We start from the raw sequence: 20,867 nt of genomic DNA, 5'->3' as shown, positions 1-20,867 counted from the left end.
GACCTACTGATGGAAGACCAGGTGAAGCTTTTGCATAATTAGGGAGTTTGACAGTGTACTGATCAAACTACTGTAAATGAGTTGTAGACAGACACAAACGGGAGCGATGGATTAGTGAATTACGATCATGATTTTTTCGTGCTTTGTGGTCGTCATTTTTGACAAAAACCGAGCAGTTTCACCTTTACCTTAGAGTAAAGTATTCACGTGTGGTAATTAGCCACGTGCCTGTCACGAATAATGTCATGTCGGACATACAACCTCGCATGATTCCTTTTATTTTCGCATGAAAGGTAATCGGAAAAGCTCACACAGACATCACAACGCACACACACACACACCACTTCCCCTCTTCGAATAACTGTATTCTCAAACTGCATTTGCAGAAAAAGTATCCCTCAAATGATCTTCGTCTGCTCTAAGAGCTACTGTAGCAACCTACATGTAAGCCCTCTCGGAAATCGATCTGTTGATCAAGCGCGATAGAACAGCGATGAACGCGAGAATAAAATTGATTTTTATCAAATGTGAGCACTGTGATACACAAAAGATTAATTCAGATTCGTGAAAACTCTTGAAGTCACGAAGGAAATGTTCGATTTTTATAGGGCTTGTTAACCCTTCCTTTGTGACTCAGTCGTTTTAGGGATCAGTGACATTTGCAACCGACCTTCATACTTTATACAAACAGCAGCATCCCACGTAAACGCCACCAGACGTCTTGTTTCACGTGTAGGGGATTCAAAGGTTTCGCGGGAAACTGGGTCGCTAATTGGTGGTTGAATTTCTTTGAGAGACTGTTTTAGGGGGAACGCTTCTGCTTCGTGAACACTCATCAGTTTGAGATTGGCAAATATCATTGTTGGGAACCATGATACAAGTGAAGAAACACATTAAAAATGGCTTAGGTGGTGTAAAAACCCAGTGGAAAACACTATCCCATCGTCATTAGGGGAAAAAAAGGTGTGACGGAAATAGCAGGGAAGGAGTTGGAAAAATGAACCTCTCGACTCCTTCACCTCTAACTACAGTATGCATAATACGTGGTAATACAAAAAAAACAGAAGGGAAAACGTTTCGGACGCGCGCAGGGCATGTTTTGAAATGATTGAGTTATTTTTGGACGCGCAAGTTTATTGGTCTGTTTTAAGAAATGTCAATTTTTGGCGCGATGGAATCATAGAAGAAAAAAAAGATGGTGGATTTTTGCTTGCGGCCGCATGGATTTTATCGTGACTTTTTCAAGTTCCTTGAGGATTTGGGGAATTTTCGTTTAGTGTGCAGGATATCCTTTGAGCGTTTACTTAATAGTATTGCGATTACCTCCTCGGACATTCTTCAAACTTCTTGAAGATCTGGCCACAGTTTCTCAAATGCTGGATAACTTTATCTGGTGGATAAGTCACTATTCGTCCGTTTCAATCTCTGCAAAAATTTCAGCATTTGCCCTCGCAATTGTGAATATCCACTCTCTAAGCGCATCTGCCGTTAAAGGTGTGTAAGAAAATCTTGGATAACGTTTAAGGTAAAGTATATTTTATACTCTGGATGGTGACTTATCCACCGGATAAAGTTACCCAGTCTTTGAACAACTGGGGCCTGTTAAAGATATATGGGTTATTGACCAGGCGTGAGGTCAAGATGGCTGGATATTGGCTTCGTCTCGGTCCATAAACACGAAAAACAACAACAACAACAAAATGTCACTATCTACTAGCCGATCTTCCAATAATAATAGGCCACTTTCAAAAGTACCATAATACTCTTTGTTTGCCGTCGAAATTTTTGGATAGAGCGATTGTCAATTGAGTGTCGTAAAACCAAAACCAAAGTCATTACTTTGGCCAATCAAAAAGGACGGAGGCAATCCGGTAAACCAATCAAAACTCGAAGTAATTACTCGTAGCCGACACAAAGCGCGGGAAAATGTGCACGCGCCAGCCACGATTGGTTTTGGTTTCACCTCTGATTGGTTAAAAAAGTGGCGCGAGAACTTTGAACCAATCACTGAGTGAAGTAATCATAAACCAAAGCAATTCGCTAATTACTTTCGACACAATTGAAAACCGCTCTAAGCATGTTTTTATTTTCTCTTGGGACCATTATCAGTCCCAAGCGAAACTGGAAACAACGCTTATGCAAAACTTTGGAGGGCAAACGAAGAGTATCATGGTATTTTTGAAAATGGCCTATAGAGTTTTGTTTCGTTCAGAGAATTTGACCTGCTAGGTCTGCTGCTCAATAGGTGGTTTGCAACCAATCTCTAAAGACACAGATAACAATGATGCAATGTACAATTGCTGGTGGACGAACGAAAAGAGCTAATGAGGCCATGGCGGCGATGGCGTCACGTGAAAACCACCTATTTTGCCTATAGAGCGAGTTTCAATTGAGTGTCGTAAAACCAAAACCAAAGTAATAACTTTGGCCAATCAAAAAGGACTGAGACAATCCAGCAAACCAATCGAAACTCGAAGTAATTACACGTAGCCGACACAAAGCGTGGGAAAATGTGCTCGCGTGAGCCACGATTGGTTTTGGTTTCACTTCTGATTGGTTGAAAAAATGGCGCGATAACTTTGAACCAATCACTGAGTGAAGTAATCATAAACCAAAGTAATTATCTAATTGCTTTCGAGACTCAATTGAAAACCACTCTAATATTCGTTTGTTATCAGGTGGTTTATTGCCATCAGTTGCAGAATTAAAAGAGATGACGTCTGGTTACGCGTTGAAAATCGAAGATCGATTCCAATTTATCACTCTATCTCTTTTCTTTCTTTTCCAGAGCCTTTTGCTGACCAGGAGTGTTCTGTGGAGTCATTCAGAGCTGCTCTTGGTACATCATGCACTACAGCAATAGCAATTATAAACGTAACAGGTAAACTTATGATTGCATGATTTTCAATCGTGCTCTCACTTTGTTCACGATGAAGCGCTCGAAATAGCCCGCATTGGTTTCAAGTGAAAAGGGGGACAGTGAAATTCGCAGGGGAAGCGCGAGAACACGTGAAGCGAATTCCCACTCCCCGTTCCCTTGTAGGCTACTGCTTGAAATACCGTTGACGCTGAAACCTTTTATTTTAATTCATTTTTTCAGTGATTGGCTTGTTTCTTATTGTAGTTATAACTCTCATCTGGATTTGTATTAAGAAGAGGTAGGGACGATCTTATTTGCTTGACAACGATAAGGAATAAGGCTTTGTCGTATAAATGCGTGGAGCAAAACTCTTGTATCATCCCGAATTGTGGAAGAGATTTTCTATTGCTACCCTCCGTCCATCGGGGTGGCGGTGTGCTGCGAGTTGTGGCAATATTTGCATGCTTTATGGAGCTGAAAGAAAAACACTGAGACGGAACTGGGAAACGTTTTTCCGTGGCGATAACAAGACAGCAAGAGAATCAAACAGCTTCTATTATGTCGGATAGGTTGCCTTTAGGGTTTTTTTGCAAAGCAAAAATATTCACCGAGCTTTTCTTGCATTCATGGTTGATTGAGAAATGATCCGTGTGTCCGTAAGGTACCGCGATTTTCATAACACTTCGTGTTTGATTCTGATTGGCTTAGAAGTTGGCGCGTTGTCTTAGAGCTCACCCCTGAGTAACATAGGCCCGTTCGGATGATGTGTCTGTAAACCGTGGGTGCTTACAGAGCACTGTGATAATTAGTGCAATAAAAAAAGCACCTAACAGCAATATGTAACATTTTATAAGATGTTTTCTGTCGTTCTTTTTCTTAAATTCCTAGTACCTTTCCGCGGCCTGAAGTACCTTCTATCACTGTGTGTTGCTGTTTGTTGATCGCGATCTCAGTTGGATTATCAGTCGTGCTTGAATAAATTCGAACTAAGATAGAGCCTGAAGCGACTCTATTTGGTACTGAGTGTTCGTGTTTAACAGGGTAGCATCTAACACCCTCTTCACCCCAACTTCGAGAACTCCACTGGAGAATGAATGGAATGAAAAGAGATGTATTTTTCCAATGGTCACTCCGGAACATCCGGAGAAAATCCGAGTACTCCTTCGAAGGAGTCGAAGCTACGACCTTCCGATTACTAGTTCGGCCATAGGTTTTACCTATTAGGAGCGCTCGAGTTTCTTCCGAGTATCCCCGAGTCACCCTCTTTAAAGCCGCACTCTTTTTAACTACTGTAGGTACGATCGTAAGTACAGGGAAACTCAACAACGCATGGAGGAGTTGGGTCTGATGGAGCACTCCGTCTTACATCTTGACGAGTGGGAGATCCCTAGGGAGAATATTGTTATTAATCGCAAGCTTGGTGAAGGAGCGTTTGGTGCTGTGTGTGGGGGCGAGGTGATTGGCTTAACCGCCGAGGGAGATTGGGTACCAGTCGCTGTCAAGTCCCTGAAAGTTGGTTCTCTTCCTGAAGACAAGGTATTCAGCATTTGCGTCGTCGTAAACCTGAGAAACTTTCAATTACTTTTCCGGTGGACCAAGCCATCCATGCGCTTGGAAGTTGTAAGCACGCAGGAAATGGAAATTAGCAAACAATGGGAAGGTCTGACAATGAGAACTCAGTATGGACTTTATTCGCGCGGCGGCCATATTGGCCATAGACGATAGATTTCGTACCCCGAGCCTCGAGTTGAAATGTTTGGGAACGAGTTTCATTGCGTCAAAAGAAAGGTTTTCAATCACTTGGGACTCAACATGGCCGCCGTGTGATTAAGGCCCATTGGTAATAGAGTGCTTTCGTTATGGGTCGAGTTTCGTATGTTAAGCCTACATGCAATCTTGTAGCTTGATGTTGTTATATATTCGAGTGTATCTATTCCGGAGGTCAGTGAGTTGCAGGTGTGGAAGGCGCTCGATGGGGTCAAAAGCACTGCCACTGGACCTGATGCCATACCCTATTGGGTATGGAGGGATCACGCGGAAATTCTCACTGGCGTTGTTACCAAGCTGTGGAACCTTTCGCTATCGTCTCACTTATGGCCTAAGTGTTGGAAGAGGGCTAATCTTAACCCCCTCCCTAATATTAGGGACCTTCAGATTCTAGGACGAGAACGACTACGAGTACCAAATTTTCTCGTAGAAAAACATTGAGCGCGCGCAAACCAGCGTCATTTTGGCGGGAAAAACGTGTTACCGTCGTCATTTTAGTACGAGGTTTTGCAAAAATGTCGTCGTGTCAAAACAAGTCAACAACACGGCAGCAGTTTTGGCATTTTTCGATCAGCAAAAGGGCCCAGGTAACAGCAATAAGAATAACTGAGAATCCTATACTGCTAACAAAGAGTAAGATTAATCTTACGGGCTATAAATCTTCTTAGTATTTTCGCTAAAAACAAACAGTCAAAACTCGTACTCGTTCTCGTCCTCGTCCTACTGAAGGTCCCTATTGATGTGCCTAAAGAAAACGGCGACTACCGCGGTAACAGTGTAAAGCCGGTTATTGCTAGAGTGTTCGAAAAGGTGGTTTATCACCTCCACGCCAACGTGTCGTTCGAGAATAGTCTTGCGCCTTCGCAGTTTGCGTATAGAGACGGAGGTAGTTGCACTAATGCGTTATTGACTATTCAGCACAGGGTTCTTAGTTTTCTTGATAATCCTGCTTGTAAAGGGGCTAGACTCTTCAGTATGGACTTTAGTAAGGCTTTCGATATGGTGAAGCATGTCCTACTCGCTGATAACCTTAAAAGTCTTGATCTCAACCCTGATATTCAGAATTGGCATCTTAGTTTTCTTTGTGATATAGGCAACAAAGAGTTATATAATAACAGCTTCGTCGGAAAATGGAAGGATGTCAATAAGGGTACGACCCAAGGGTCCGTCAGCGGGCCTTATTTATTCAATGTCTTTCTGAATGATCTTAATATACAGTTAAAAGGTGTTGACATACTTTTTAAATATGCGGATGAAACGAATATTGTAATCCCCTTGTGGAAAGATGGAGTTGATCAGTCACCGGAAGTGGTGGACAGTTTTTTTACGTTGGTCTGTAGAAAAGTCTATGTCATGCAATCCTAGAAAGTGTAAAGAACTCACCTTGCGTAAAAAAGGGTTTGTGGAGAAACTATGCAAAATACATAACATTCCGCAATGCAGCGTGCTTAAAATATTAGGTGTGATATTCCAGTACAATTGCAAATGCGCTAGTCACGTGTGCGAAAAGCTTGTTAAGGCTAATAAATGCTTGCACGTAATAAGAACTCTTCGGCAAGAGGGGTACAATCAGGAGGAGCTGGATTATCTGTTTCATTCAATTGTTATGCCTAATTTTTTGCATGGTTTTATCTGTGTACGGAGCCTCCCCTTCTGATCTTAAGAACGTACAGAATTTTTTAGATAGGTGCTATAAACGCAGGTATATATCGAAGAAATTGAATATAAGGGAGATGCTTGAAAGATCGGATTGCCGTATTTTTAGAAAGGCCATGAGAACAAATTTGCCCCTTGTGAAGATTTACCAGAAAGGAATTTCACCAATTACGCGCTAAGAAAACCAGGCTTCTATCATCCTACATTGACTTATTTTTAGATATGATTTTGATTCCTTGATGTAAATACATGTGTACAATGGTTCTATATATATATAGAGCTCTAGACTAGTTTTATTTGGTTGACTTTTAACTTGAGATATGTATTTTTATAAATTAAAATTTAATTAAAGACAATTATTCATTCTTACGTAACGCACTTTTGACTCGGCGACCCAAGTGTTGTTGCGTAATAAGGTTCCATGTGCCAAGGGTAGGTAATAACATTGATTATCGAGAAAAAGGGCGAAAGTGCGTGAGTATAATACCACAATCGGATGGAAATGAAAAAGAATAAAGAGAAAAGATAGGCTTAAGTTTAGTTAGGGATCAGGAAAACATACTTCATACAATAACAATGTACATTCAAATGACTGACCGAAGGGACCAGGGGCCGGTTGCTCCAAGCCTGGTTAGCACTAACCGTTGGTTAAGATGTATCAAAACCCATAGGTTTCCATGGTATTTAACGCTGATTAGCGCTAACCATGCTTCGAGCAACCCGGGCCACAGGTGATAAGGAGAATCAACGACAGAATATAATTGCTGAACGCTTAAGTTAACAACCGGGTCTTCCTTTGGTCTTCTCTCTGTGCAAAAACTTTTCAATATCTTTTGTATTTGAATCAATAGAAATACTGGCGCGGGAATTTTTTTCCGGTTATGGTTTCGTTTAGTTGTATTCCGAGCTAAACTTTGAAGTGTCTATTTTTGTTGAAGCTCGAATTTCTCAGTGAGGCGGAAACGATGAAATCGTTTGATCACAACAATATTGTTAAGCTGCTGGGTGTTTGCACCAAGGGAGAGCCAGCATTTGCAGTGATGGAGCTTATGATTCACGGTATGTCTCTTCTGTAGCTTTCACGCCAATGATTCGCACTTTCTTACCCCCCCCCCCCCCCCCCAATATCATCATTTTGTTAATGATATACATTCTCCCAAGACGCAACCTTGGTGTTTTGGTTTTCAGGTGATCTGAAGAATTTCCTGTTGGCAAGGCGTCAATTTGCGAATCAAAACTGTAAGGAGGTACGTTGTCTTCACTGAAATAGCTAACCGTGCGTTTTAGTAAGCGAAACTTAAAGGAAAACGCTGGCTGGTTGAATGCATTAACTAGAAGCTGACTGGTGGATAAAGCTCAGTTGGTTGACCATATCACAACTGTGCGGGAGGTCGCGGGATTAAAACTCCGTCCGGACCAATACTCAGGGTCTTTAAATAACTGAGGAGAAAGTGCTGCCTTTTTAATGCCATTTGCAAATAGATAGACTCTCTAGTCTTCTCGGAAACGGTCGAAAAAAAACGTAGGTCCCGTCTCACAGCCTTTCAATGTTCAGTAACCCTGTTGGACGTAAAATAACCCACACACTTGTCGCAAAGAGTAGGGCACGTAGTTCCCGGTGTTGTGGTCTGTCTTCAGTGGTGTATCATGGGTGGGAGGGTAAATGCTCCGATATATTAGCTACACCAAGCTACTCTAAAATGCAAGGGTAAATCAAGATGTACATGTATACCGATAATTTTTTGCCAAGAACAGTTAAAGAATGGAACAGGCTTCCATCAGAAATTGTCTTTAAAGTTAGCGTGATAAACTATATATAGTTCCTGCTAACGTATAAATGTAGATGTAGATGGTATGAAAGATGACTTGGATCAAGTTGGTCCACTTGTATGGTTCCACGTGAAAATAAATGAGACTAGTTTGTTGCTTCTTGCTGCTTTTCAGGCCGACGATGTCACTCCAACAAAGCTGACGAAGATGGGCGCAGACATCACTAATGGTTTGGCGTACCTTGCTGAAATGAATTTTGTTCATCGGTACGTGAAAAAGATAACATTTATCATCACATTCATTAACCGGGCCCAAAAGAGTTTGCTGGCGTCTGCAATAAATGTGTTATTACTTTTTTCGTTTTGTATTTTTCGATGTTGACCTGGGGATACTTGAGAAAAATCCCAGTGCCTTTTGGCAAGATTCGAACCTAGCACCCGAACTAGGAATCGGAAAGTCGTAGTCGCTGGGCGGAATTTACGGAGTATCATCGAGTCACCTCGCCATTTCATTCACCGGGATTAACATATAACATCTCCTTCATTGTACCAGGGATCTTGCTTTGAGGAACTGTATGGTTAGTTCAGGATATGTTGTCAAACTTGGAGATTTCGGGATGGCACGAGCTATGTACGACTCGGATTACTACAGATTCGGACGAAAAGGTACGAATTGGGCTTCAGATTTAGGTTGCGTTCCATTGACCTTACCTGGAACAAGAATCCAAGGGATGACCTATGAATTTCTCCATTCAGTCAAAATGGGTAGGGTATATCATCTCGTTAGCAAATTGCTAATTAACAATTATTCCATGAGCGTGCGTTGGATATGAGATGATAGATAGCCAACGAGGCGCGTAGCGCCGAGTTGGCTATAATCATCTCATATCCAAAAAGCGGGAGTGGAATAATTGTTTTATTAAAAACGCCCCCAAATATGGAAAACAAGACTACAATAAAAATTAAAAGGCCCAAAAACTCACGCATATGCTTGCCGTGTTTGTAGATCATGGTATAATGGTATAATCAAAACTCTCGCATTGCATTATCCAGTGATCCAGTTTTTAATAATTAACAATTATTCGCCGAAGGCGAAGTGATTATCGGTGAATATTCACCGATAATCACTGAGCCTGAGGCGAATAATTGTTTTGGTATAAATACACAGGTGATTATTTCAAAAAAGAGAAAAAAAAAACATTTCAACGCGAAATCATCTTCACTTACAGTGGCAAAACGACTACTGGCAGCCATTTTGTCCGTCGAGGTGATTATCGGCTGATAATCTGAGATAGCGAGCCAATGAGAGCGCGCGATTTTGTATAATCACCTGTGCATTTATACTAATATGATATATTCAAGGTTCATTTCGCCGGTAACGAGGCTCACTTTGAAGTGCCAAGGCCTACTCTTTAAGGTGCATTTGCAAATATCCATGGACGCACACAGAGCTCTGTGAAAATTTGTGCCAATGAAGACCCTCGGGAATAACCTTTTCGTGAAATTATACCAGATGCTCCGTGAGTGTTTGTTTTAAGACGTTTAATCACTTTTCGAGGCACAGAAACACATTTTACGAGTTCGTGTATGTATTTTTGAATGCGATCGCCATATTGAACAGAGTTCGTGCTACTTTAATTATCACTTCAAGGGCGCTTGAAAAGCCCTTGAAAAAAAGGATTTGGTGGGAAACTGCTTGGAAACTCGAAGATTTGCTTGGGGGAAAGTTGTTGAGATTGCGCCATGCTAAGTTAAAGAAACATTTCAAAAATTGAGCCCAAATATTACTATTGGGGAAAGATTAATTGCAAAAAATAAAATCTCCGTGCGTGGACTTAACTCACAAGACGTGGGAAAGAATATCAAGGTAGGCTTTTTCAGCAAAGAAAACACTGCAACACGATGTATGGCATAGAAATCTTCTTACCAAGATTCCTATTCCTTGAAAACTCAATTTCTTATTCTTGAAAACTCCTTGAATACTCCTGGAATTTTAAATACAAAATCCAGCACGAACTCTGTTGAATTTTTAGCCTTTTGGGGGCTCAGTGACTCCTTGTTTTCGAATTTCGGAAAGCGCAAAGATGATCGTCAGGCTCATGGAATTTAAACATGGAAAGAAGGGCTTTATGTGTACAACTTCCGCATTGACAGTCACAATTTCAACAGCCTCACTCTTCATGCGTGAGGTTCGCGCGCTTCACACGCGAGGGTCACGCTTACGGCGCTTCCGCGCCTTCCGAAAATGGAAGGAAACGACTGTTTTGAAGTCTACTTCATGCCATTTTGCCTGGTTAAGTGCTTATCGATCATTCTTTACCAACAGCCATGCTTCCAATTCGCTGGATGGCACCCGAGTCCCTCGCAGATGGTTTGTTCACCAACAAGTCTGACGTATGGAGCCTGGGGGTAACCTTATGGGAACTGACAACATTTGGGAGTTTTCCTTACCAGGGTCTCTCGAACATAGAAGTTGTAGACAGAGTGAAACTGGGACGGAGCATGGATAAACCTCAAGAATGTACAAGTGAACTGTATGTATGCAAGAAACGTTTCGTTTTTGTTCTCTGACTGGTTGTTGTCTTTAGCTTTGGGGTGGTTAACCTCTGATTTCAATTAAGTACCGGTGAGCCATGTTGCAATTTGTTGGGATTTTACTTTACTTCGCTGGGTAGGTTGCTTATAAACCTTGTGAAACATTCTGAGCCATTCAAAGTAAAAAAGAATATACACGCCTTGTGTTGATTGGCCCTCTTCAGTCTTGACTGTGTGTGTCTGTTGTTACGAGGACGCCGGAGAAAGAATGGGTTTAACGAACACAAATAGTGGCTCTGCAGCCCCGCACGTGTTTGTTACATTACGGAACAGTTCTTTTCCGTCATCTTCAAGACAACGATGTAAAATGGCCAAATCATTCGAGGTTACAATGACGACGTGAACACACGACGTTGATTTTTCACTGACTGATAAAGTGGGAGGCTCTTCAGCAAAGCCAGTGGTGTCAAAGGTCTTGTTGGTTTATCGTAACATTGAAGTGTATCCGCCTTTAAAGCGATAAAAAATTTGACATGGCACTTAAGGAATTTCGATATGAAGGCATAGCAAAATTTTAGACATACCTTTAGTTTTCTTCGATCAGCTTTGTGAAAAGCTAAAGAAACAAGTAAGTTCTTTCTGCACCTTTTAGTCGCTTGGCCGCCATTCTGGAACAAGAGGACTCGTAACCATGTTTCACCGGAAAGGCCTGGATTCAAGTCAAATGGCGTTCATCGATCAAGTCCTGGAGCGTTTAAAATTCAAATGGTACAGCTCATTCCACTGGAAAGTTTTCGAAAAAGATGGAAATCCTCAGACGCATTTTTTCTTTTCCCGTTCGAACCGAAATGACCGGAAATTTCCTGTACCATTTGTAATCTTCTACTCGATCCGGTGCAACTCGGCCCCTTCACTGCAGATTTTTCAAAATGGCTGCTGTTTTGATTCGTTATTGTTTTCTTCCAGTCACGAGAGACTCGGGCCAGGCAAAACGTCACACCGGGAAAATTTTGTACCATTACGAGCGTTCCATTTCAACCTGATTCTTAGTTTCCGTTCAAATGGTAAACGCCCCAGGATTCCCGGTTTTTGATTGGATACAAATTGAATCACAGTCGTGCTAGAAACGAAAGAGTAGTTCGGAAACAACTCAAGCTAGTGCAGAAGTAACAAAACGAAGAAAGAAAGAAAAGACAAGCAACTTAAACACAAAGTAAGCGGCGATCAATCGCCGGGTGCCGTCTTCTGTTGAGAACCCTGTGTATCCCTGTAATGACTTTATATAACTTGACCGAGGAGCCCATGCTTCGATTTTCAAACGTGCATGGTCATATAAAGTAGCAACTGAGTTCCAAATGCGCATGCCTAACTCTGAGAACCTTTATTCCTTTATTATGATTACATATCAGACTGTGAAAAATACATGAGAGCAGCCAAAGCCGGAGGCTTAAATGGCATATGGTCAGCAAACATAATGTGAAGAATTTGCATGAATAAAAGAAGGCTTTAACTAAAATCAGTACAATACTAACAAAAAAAAAAAGACTGGTTTAGAACACTTAAATAACTAAATGTGACTAGTTGATTTACAAACACACAGGATAATAATCGAATAAATCGCATGAAGAAATACTCCTAGAATAATTGTTTGACCCATAGAGTGTACAAAATTGGGGACAGGAGACTAGATTAAACTACATTGTTTACAAAATTAAAATTAAACACTAAACACTAAACAGGCCATACTTAACACTTAATTATTAAATGATGACTACAAAAACTAGAGACACTCTGCAATATATAACCTGTAAAGCATACAAACAAATATACTTAGCAAAAATACCTAGCAGAAATTAGTCCACAAAGTATACAATTTAGTGCCAAGAGACTTGATCAGACTGTAGAATTAAGGGGAGTTAACTGAACAGAGTGTAAGGTGAAGTGCTAGATTTCTATCCCATATGAACCATGTGAGCGTTAGCCCTACTGATGGAAATGGGCCCACACAAGGACAGAGAAAAACTCTGACCAGGGTGGGAATTGAACCCACGGCCTTTGGGTTAGATCTCCGCCGCTCTACCGACTGAGCCACAAGGTCAGACGGGAGCAGGCCGTGGGAACTGAAGATCTTAAAGTCACGGCAATGAACATGTACAAGTACAAGGAAATGTTACGTTTTATAGAAACGTTGGCCGTGTAGCACTTATTTCTCTGTTCAGTTAACTCTGTTAAAAATATAAGTGCTACACGGCCAACGTTTCTATAAAACGTAACATTTCCTTGTAGAATTAAGGGATACGAGTTCCATAGCCAGTTCTTGAATAGACTAACATTGAACAAGAATGCCTGGCGTGGGAAAAAGTTAAGTTATCTGTGAACCAAAGACTAACAGTGGGTTCATTGTCTTGAATTTTATTATTTCCCACAGAAAAAAATTGCTGACAGAGTGCTGGAGAAGGGAGCCAGATTACAGACCAAGTCCTTGCAAGATCCTCAAGTTATTCAGCGCTCATCCAGCAATGATCACCGCTTGTTTGGATTCTCCGTTGTCCAGCGTGGTCACCGATGATGACTGGACTGAGCCTGATCATGTTCGGAATAGAAGCATAAGGACACAGTGTAGCACACCTCCGCCTTCTCTTAAGCGTAAATGTACTATTGCAGAGCTCTCTCGTGAGCGCGAAAAAGTTTTGATGCCTGGACACGAAGACAATGATCCTTGGGTCGGTGACTCAAGGTTATGAATGGGCTTGCTGGCAAGCTAACATTGGTTTTGTTGTTTATACGGTTGTGTTGTGTTCAGATAAGACCTAAGAATGACTTTCCCTGTTTTCTATCAAACTACTTCGGTCTCCTTCTGAGTGCTTCCCAAAAGTTTTTTTTTAAATCACGAAATGAAGTGTTCTTTTGATACTTCATGAAAGCAATGCACTTCGCTTACTTTCTGCTGAGTCGTGTCTTTTACTTTGTATTCAAAACTCATTCCATGCGCTACTCTCTCTATAATAATACCACTTCTTCTTCATTTCGGTGTTTTATAAGCCATCTTGCCGGACTAGCGATTCTTGACCCAACCCACCTCGGTGGAAAATACCCCGGTCCACTCCCCCGCTGTTCTTGGATGACGTGCTAAAGAGGTTAAAGTCCCCGATACCTGCGGCCCTTTCGCTAGTCAAGTAACGGAAAATTCCCCGCAAATGCCCCGCTATGTCCCAGCCGGGGGGGGGGGGGGGGGGGGTGAGGGTGGGTGCGGGGGTTTACATTGACTGGTGCATTATGCGATGATGATGCGTATTGCTCGCGTCAGATTAAAGTTTCTCGCATTTTTGTCACTCTTTCTTCTCGTGTTTTGACTTAATTTTGACCCCTCTGCCTTTTTGATATTGTAAAAAACAAATTGTTATTCGGATTCACTCGGCTGTCGCCTCTTGGATCCACAGCTACTTTGACAACGTTATGACGCAATTCATGATCAATAACAGGACAGACGCATCAAAAACTGACATCAATTTGTTAAATGTATTGAGGAGCTATAGCATTCAAGGTCTTATAAGTAAGTAGTAATATCTTGAATGATATTCGTTGCTTTACAGGTAGCCAGTGAAGGTCTATTAGGACCGGTGTAATCTGTCATATTTGCGAGTACGAGAAACTAGACGCGCAGTAGCATTATGCACACGCTGAAGCTTCTCTAATGAGTATTGCGGCAGTCCAACTAGCAGTGAATTGCAGTTATCTAGTTTGGATGTAATAAATGCATGAACTAATGTTTCGGTGTCCTTCTGAGTAAGGCAACTTCCTAATCTTAGATAAATTACAAAAATGAAAGAAAGCAGCTTTACAAATATTAGTAACATGCTTTGTAAATGTGGTAAGATCGTGACAAAAAGGAAAACAGCCTACTTCTGGTAGCAGTACGTTGCTCAAAAACGTCGCGTGCTGAAAATCTCCTGTTACAGATCTTCAAAGCAAATGCGCGTGCCAGTTCTCTGACTACTGCATAACATGTTCTTAAGGCACTTTTGGCGGGCAAAAGTTGAACCTCGTTTGGTATTCACGGATTGGTAATAACCGGTTTTTTAAACTTACCACGCAGAAAGGTAATGATCTACTTTTGCCAAAAAGGCAAAAAAAGTGGGGAGTCACCGTGCTCGTTTTCGAGATAATAAGGTGCACTTTTAGACGCTTGTGTTATTTTAAGACGATCTTAGCTTACAACTGTCAGCAATAAAAAAACCTACATTAGTGAAATTTAGGTCAGGTAAACGTACTCAATTCAACATAACTAATATAAATAAACAAACTTTTGCAGCTGATGTCTTTTTCTGAGGTGAAACAGACCTTGGAAAACGATACATATAGTCTATTAAAAAAAGAAAACCTCGGTCGCGCGAGAGCATAAAAGGCGAAATATTTGTAACTTTTCACGTACAGCCTTTTTTTGTTTTTTGTTAAAATGGACAAAATCAGGAAAGGAAGTGATCTACGGAAAAAAAGTAGGGGTCACCGAGCATTCAAGAGAGTAGAATCGCTGCGAAGTTCTCAAAGCGATTGTCTATTCGCACAGTCACGCCAAATGGCGTGACATTTCCGAGAAGACCTGGGTCCACAGCTATCCCATAATGCCAAACGCTTTCACGTTCCATTCTTGTGGAAAATGTTTGCACCTTTAGCACCGTGTTTACCTTCGTGGTCTGCGATGCATGACGTGTGCGTGACATGCGCGAAAAAATGCGCAGTAGCAATGGCGCGAACGTCCTTAAGCAGTTCACTGTTGTCATTTTACAGACACCTGAAAATTTCAGGCGCGTCTTCAACGAGATCCGAACCTCTGCGATGCCGGTGCAATGCTCTTGCACCGGTATCCCAGAGGTCATGGGTTCGAATCCCGTTGAAGCCGCGCCTGAATTTTTCAAATGTCTGGAGATAAAGTGACAATTCCTTAAATTGGCGAGTTAAGTGCTAGGATCACTCAGTTCTTACGTCTGTCAAGCCAAAAACAGTCGTTCTCGGGACGGTACTCACCCGGACGATCGTACTTCACTTAGTTATTATATGACTAAAGAAACCCATAAGGGTTGAAACGTGTGACGGCCCCTTGTGTGGTGGGAAACAAGCTTCTGAATATTCAATTTGCTAAGTACCATATTTGGAACAACAAGAGAGAAACATTCAACCAATCAATTCGCAAGAACACAGTGACGCAATACCAGCAATGTTCTCCTGCGAAATTAACTGGAGCGAGGGGTTTTCAAATATGGTACTTAGCACTGAATATTCGGAAGCTGTGAACGCGCGTTACACGTTTCAACCCTTAATGGGTTTCTGATGACTCCTCATGCGTTCAAACCATGTTCGATTGTAACTTATTCATTGGTATTTATTTTATGTTGTAAATTGATCAATATGAAATTGAAATGTACGACTTCGATGATCATTGCACGCTTTGGATGTATGAGACGGTTTATAAACTACTTACATTTTTGCTAAATCAAAAAAACTCGTTATAAGCAAGAGAGCAGTACATCGTGTAAATGAAAAGAAGCTATCCTAAAGGGTGGAACCTTTCTCATTTTTTTGCGACAAAAGGTCCCGGCATTTCTTTTTCCCAGCACACTACACTATACAAAGAAACTGAGAGTGGGTTCGTTTGGACTTCAGGTGAAAATACTTTCATTTTGAAACTGTCGGAAGCAAACCGCAAACCGCCTCGCTTTTTTTGCTTTAGTTGTCAAAGGCAGTTGCCCGCCGTCAAGCGAATGGCGTTCTTCGTTGATAACGAATCTGTTGGAGGCATGAAATGTACATGAACTTAATTATGCTTTGGCATCTTGTGAAAGCGTGCTCTTGTCAAGTTCAATTAAACCAGATTGGTCGTCCATGTGAAGGACTTCTCGAGAACGCAAACCGTCGGCGTCGTCGGATTCGTGCTTCAACGAAGCTGACGGTTGAGTCTGAATCACGTTCTCCTGCCAGTCAATTACAACACAACCGAAAGCCATATCTTGTAAAGAGATGGCTTCTTTACTTTCTTTGTCGTCGCTTATCTGCTCGAGTAAGTGTTCTTGAGTTGCTGTTCTATCTGACGTACTTCGTTCGTCGCATGAGGCTTCTTCTAATATTGTATGAATATCTCTGCTATTATGGCTCTCGCTTTCCCGAGAATCTAGCTTGTACACAGGCAACCCACTTGCATCGACCCCTTCGTGATACGACGATTGGCCTCTCGTCTCGTATTTTTTCTGCCTTTTTTGCCTTGTGTGAAAAATTAGCTTTTCATAGCTTCTCGTGATTATTAAAACATCACAGGGTCCATCGTCCTCATTTTCATTTCGAGGTTGCAAGTACAAGTGGTTGAGAGTTGATGCATATGGTCCACCCAGGTGAGCGGTATTCTCAAACGGTGACTTGTGATTTTCTGTCAAAGCAAGCCTGCTCTTGAATGAACTGGTTTTCAGTGGATTTTCGTACATTCCTGGGAGTCCACAAATCCCGTACTCTGTGCCTGGCGCCAAAATGCCGCTGATGTGCACTGTCACACGAGGAGTGATTTCGTCGTCTTTCAGGAAATTTCGCTTTTCATGCCCTAGGGAAGAATAGCCATTGTTAAATCCTTAGTTGTCAGTGAGATTGGTGAATGTCTACCTCCTCGTAGGTAAATTATTGGCAAGATAGACTAGACCTGCATCGTGTTACAGAAAACTGTAATGTTCGGTGACTAATGCAGTTTAACCAAATTTGAAAATGGCGTGAGCACGTGACACTGAATTTTCAATTCTCTCTTTCTCTCTACATGTCTAATTATTTTCGTGCCACTTAAATTTATAGACAGTTACTTCACATATAGATTTGGAACGATTTAACTGAGACAAATTGTTTCCTAATACCGACCCCATTTGTCACGCGGTCAAAAAACATCGGAAATATATCCAATCATGGGTTTTTCCTCGTTGCAAAAGCCCACGGCTCTTAAATACATACAAAAACGTTTAACTGAGGTCTGTAGAGGTTGCATGTAAATGTTTCTTCGTTTCCGCTTTCTTGAAAAGAACCGTCTGCCACAAAATAAAAGGCACAACAAATGAAGATCAACTTACTGCATCTCCTGCACAGCATAATCATCAATACTATAATAAGCAAGAGAAGCACTGTTCCTTCAGTTAAAACAATAATGATCTCGGCCGATGTCATTCCTGAAACGAAGCCGGATACATACATGTTATTTATCTTAGACAGGTCATCCTGGGGTGATAAAAGACCAAATGCAAGGTCATGATGATAGCGGATTCATTTATGGTCACTGAGCATGGGTTAGTTTTGCACTTCCTGTGTCGCAAAATTCAATATTGTTTTCAAGCTCGTGTTATGATCAATCATTGCTCGACATCGCTTGGTTAACTTGACCTCCTTTTCTGGGTGTCTAATTTTGCAAGTATCTATTTCTGATTTCTGTGTTTTTGGCCTTCGAAGTCGGTTTTCTCTCAAGAAGAGAGAACCAAAAAAGTAAAAAAAAAAAAGCTGAAAAAAAAGAACCACCCACACTCGATAGTCGATAGGCAGCCTCCTGCAGTTTTGGTTTCTTTCCCGCAGTCATTCTGTACACAAATTTTGTCATATTGCAGTGTTAAATGCGATACTATGGCAAAAAAGGCACTCCATTCACCAGGTCGTTTATCCCACACTCAGAAAATTCCGCAACATGTTTGCGATCGGCTAAAGAAACAGTTATTCTTCAATGGCCAAGTTTTAGCGGTTCTATTATTTTATACAGACTAAGAAAGCTAATAATGAAACATAAACATTGACATTGTAAAGCAGCTGTCAGCAGCCCGTAAAAATAATCGAGATATATACTGGTCTGACCTGAACCCTCAACGCCAATGTTTGAAAATCACGATTGTTTAGATCCAGCAATCTGCTTACTTACTTTATCAATCTAGTCACCTTGAACATCGTAGCCATATCGATTTTGCGACAATGAAGTGTTCAAAGCCGTCATTATCCCACAATGACATTGTAATTATACTCTTTTCAAAGATATTGATCGATTGAAGATAGAAAACCTTATTATATTCGAGTGGAACAAGAATGTCGAGACGAAAGTTAAAAAACATTTCGTTACATTGGTTTTGCAAGGACAGTTGCCAATTTCTGTAAATATGCTTACACGGGTGTATTTTTAGCCGTAACCCTCCGTTTTTCCTAAAAGGTCTGGCAAACGCGTCTGCTTCCTTTCTGTGTGCTTTAAAGCTTTCATGAATTTAAACAATAATGCATTACACAAGGAGACAAGTTGTCTGGTGTTTTTCTTAACCTTAGTTGCTAGAATGATGCCAAAAGTCTGTGACGTTGAAGGATTCACTAGCGCGCACAGTTTGGTTTGTGACCTTGACTAAAAAAGTTACATGAGCTCGACTGAGATTATTTTCTTAAGAGAATTCAGATTGATCCATCATTTGCGGCTTCTGACGCTTCTGGAAATTTCCAACGGCAGAGCTACAACCTTGGTTTATAAAAGCGTAGCAGACTCACGATGATGATATTCTTTGGCATCCCAACTGGCTATTTTTGCTCTCTTAGGTCCTCTTATTGTTAGCTAGCTATTCTTACCTATCCCAGGGAGATAAATTTCCGTATTCACCTCTTCTGCAAGGCATACCACGGCCAAACAAACCACGAACAAACTTTCAAAATAACGCAGAGCCATATTTCCTTAATTTGAATGACTGAGATCGTATGCTGTGCTTTAACCGACTCAGTACCAGTCGAAATAAAATGAACTTTACGTGTTGGTTTCCTACAGATGATAATCTCCTCTCGTCACTCTTAATCCTCTTATAAGCTATTGATTACGAAAATGCTGAATCTACGGCATTTTCAGGTTACAGTATTGGACACAAATATGCAAATGTTGCAACAATGAGCTAACTTTTAAAATTTTCCTCTCCTCAATGTTGATTTTCCATTACTCAAGGTCATTAAAAGTCTCTAAATTGCAAAGTGAAGGTGAAAATGAAGTTGGCTTCGTGATTTGACGATTTTGGGATAGAACGTGAATTTACCCACTGTTTGAGTTAAAGATATATTACCGGAAGTATTCAATGACAGCAGCTATTGGAATACGTTGGAGTCAGTACGAAATTGTAAAAAACTGCTTTGGCGTGGATACTCCGTGGATTTGAAACCAAACAGATGGCCATCCTGCTCACAACCGTAAAGAATTCGAAGAAAGCCCTGGAACATTAAAGGAGATAGCATAAAGAGGAAAAATGAAGTACTGAGTAACTTTCTTGTCTAGCATCTGGCACCCATTGAGACAACCCGACCCAAAAGGGCACCGATAGTGATCCCACAGCACTGAAGAGTGACCATAATGATGATGATGAGAATTCTAATCACAACTAGAACCCTTGGCTCCTGTGAGCACACCCAAAGCTAGTGCGCTGAACGAATCAAGGAAAACTTTGCGTAAGTGGATCCAAGAACTCCTCACCACTTATACCACCGACCACTACCCATAGTGACAACTTCACGGTGACAGTGTCTGTGAATCAAACCTCTAAAACGCCTGAGGCGCTTCAGAACTTTTGTCATGTGTACGTGCTACCGTTTCGTCATTGTTTTCAGTGTTTCGTAATAATACGGTCAGTTTGACGTCTGGAACTGATTCAGTGTCATGTCGAACATAATACTTCATACTTGATCCACATTTCGCCCTCTGCGACACTTTGCTTGTAAGTGGGCTCCCACGTGGATGTGCACGGGCGCGTTTGCACAAGACTTCAGAAATGCTCTAGTCTGCTGGGAAAAACCGAACGGAAACTGGTTTACCACATCTTACTTTGTCTTTTTGTGGTGAATGATGCATTTTTGTCTATAAAAGAGTATTCAGGATATGGAGGAGTGGTTGAACTATTGAAGCCCTGTTAAAATGCCGAAATCATCCTGTCGAGCAGTCTCAACATTGCCATCTCGAGATTATAACCCATCGTTGTAATCAGGAGGTTGCAAAACATTAGAGAACCCTGATATTTCTAGATGCTTACTCTTTTAATACTAACGATGAAATGATATATGAAATGGATCATATATCAAATGCGGATATGAAATCAAGTGAAGCTATGCTCCTCGCAGTTATGAACGCAATTTTTGCAATTGCTTAAAGAAGCGTCTATAACTGTGAGCACACCCAAAGCTAGTGCGCGTTCATAACTGCGAGGAGCATAGCTTCACTTGATTTCATATCCGCAGTTCATATATGATCCATTTCATATATCATT

At 41.3% G+C, this 20,867-nt stretch overlaps 2 protein-coding genes across 3 annotated transcripts in view; one reads left to right on the top strand and one right to left on the bottom strand.

Annotated features, from left to right (window-relative positions):
• The window catches only part of LOC137995786 (uncharacterized), a 32,159-nt gene extending 17,811 nt beyond the window's left edge, over nucleotides 1-14,348 (top strand). Inside the window, exons 10-19 of the mRNA XM_068841280.1 lie at nucleotides 1-21; nucleotides 2,789-2,881; nucleotides 3,101-3,158; nucleotides 4,156-4,396; nucleotides 7,222-7,342; nucleotides 7,472-7,530; nucleotides 8,228-8,319; nucleotides 8,606-8,718; nucleotides 10,379-10,586; nucleotides 13,016-14,348. The exon at nucleotides 1-21 is cut by the window's left edge and continues 224 nt beyond it. Coding sequence (XP_068697381.1) covers nucleotides 1-21; nucleotides 2,789-2,881; nucleotides 3,101-3,158; nucleotides 4,156-4,396; nucleotides 7,222-7,342; nucleotides 7,472-7,530; nucleotides 8,228-8,319; nucleotides 8,606-8,718; nucleotides 10,379-10,586; nucleotides 13,016-13,331 — 1,322 coding nt within the window. The 3' untranslated portion in view covers nucleotides 13,332-14,348. The remainder of the gene's footprint in view (nucleotides 22-2,788; nucleotides 2,882-3,100; nucleotides 3,159-4,155; nucleotides 4,397-7,221; nucleotides 7,343-7,471; nucleotides 7,531-8,227; nucleotides 8,320-8,605; nucleotides 8,719-10,378; nucleotides 10,587-13,015) is intronic.
• A 1,598-nt stretch (nucleotides 14,349-15,946) lies between these two features.
• LOC137995754 (uncharacterized) lies at nucleotides 15,947-20,398 on the bottom strand. Of its 2 annotated transcripts, XM_068841259.1 has the most exons (4): nucleotides 20,081-20,398; nucleotides 19,677-19,821; nucleotides 17,685-17,780; nucleotides 15,947-17,173 (listed from the first exon to the last, which is right to left on the bottom strand). In XM_068841259.1, the coding sequence occupies exons 3-4, from the start codon at nucleotides 17,776-17,778 to the stop codon at nucleotides 16,404-16,406; spliced, it is 864 nt and encodes a 287-aa protein (XP_068697360.1). In that variant the 5' UTR covers nucleotides 17,779-17,780; nucleotides 19,677-19,821; nucleotides 20,081-20,398; the 3' UTR covers nucleotides 15,947-16,403. The 2 variants fall into 2 exon arrangements, with proteins under 2 accessions (XP_068697360.1, XP_068697356.1); XM_068841255.1 differs by lacking the exons at nucleotides 19,677-19,821; nucleotides 20,081-20,398 and adding an exon at nucleotides 19,198-19,636.
• Between the last annotated feature and the right edge of the window lie 469 nt (nucleotides 20,399-20,867).

This window comes from Montipora foliosa, chromosome 1 (genome assembly GCF_036669935.1).
Source record: "Montipora foliosa isolate CH-2021 chromosome 1, ASM3666993v2, whole genome shotgun sequence".
Classification (NCBI taxonomy): Eukaryota; Metazoa; Cnidaria; class Anthozoa; order Scleractinia; family Acroporidae; genus Montipora; species Montipora foliosa.
Note: the sequence above shows the minus strand (reverse complement) of the source record. Positions and strands in the feature narration are given on the sequence as shown.

Excerpts from the sequence above, each read along its gene's own strand:
- LOC137995754 (XM_068841255.1), bottom strand. The coding sequence starts at position 19,294 with ATGGCTCTGCGTTATTTTGAAAGTTTGTTCGTGGTTTGTTTGGCCGTG. Across the intron at positions 17,781-19,197 it reads AATTTATCTCCCTGGGATAG|GAATGACATCGGCCGAGATC; the intron begins GTAAGAATAGCT and ends GCTTCGTTTCAG. Across the intron at positions 17,174-17,684 it reads TATGCTGTGCAGGAGATGCA|GGCATGAAAAGCGAAATTTC; the intron begins GTAAGTTGATCT and ends ATTCTTCCCTAG.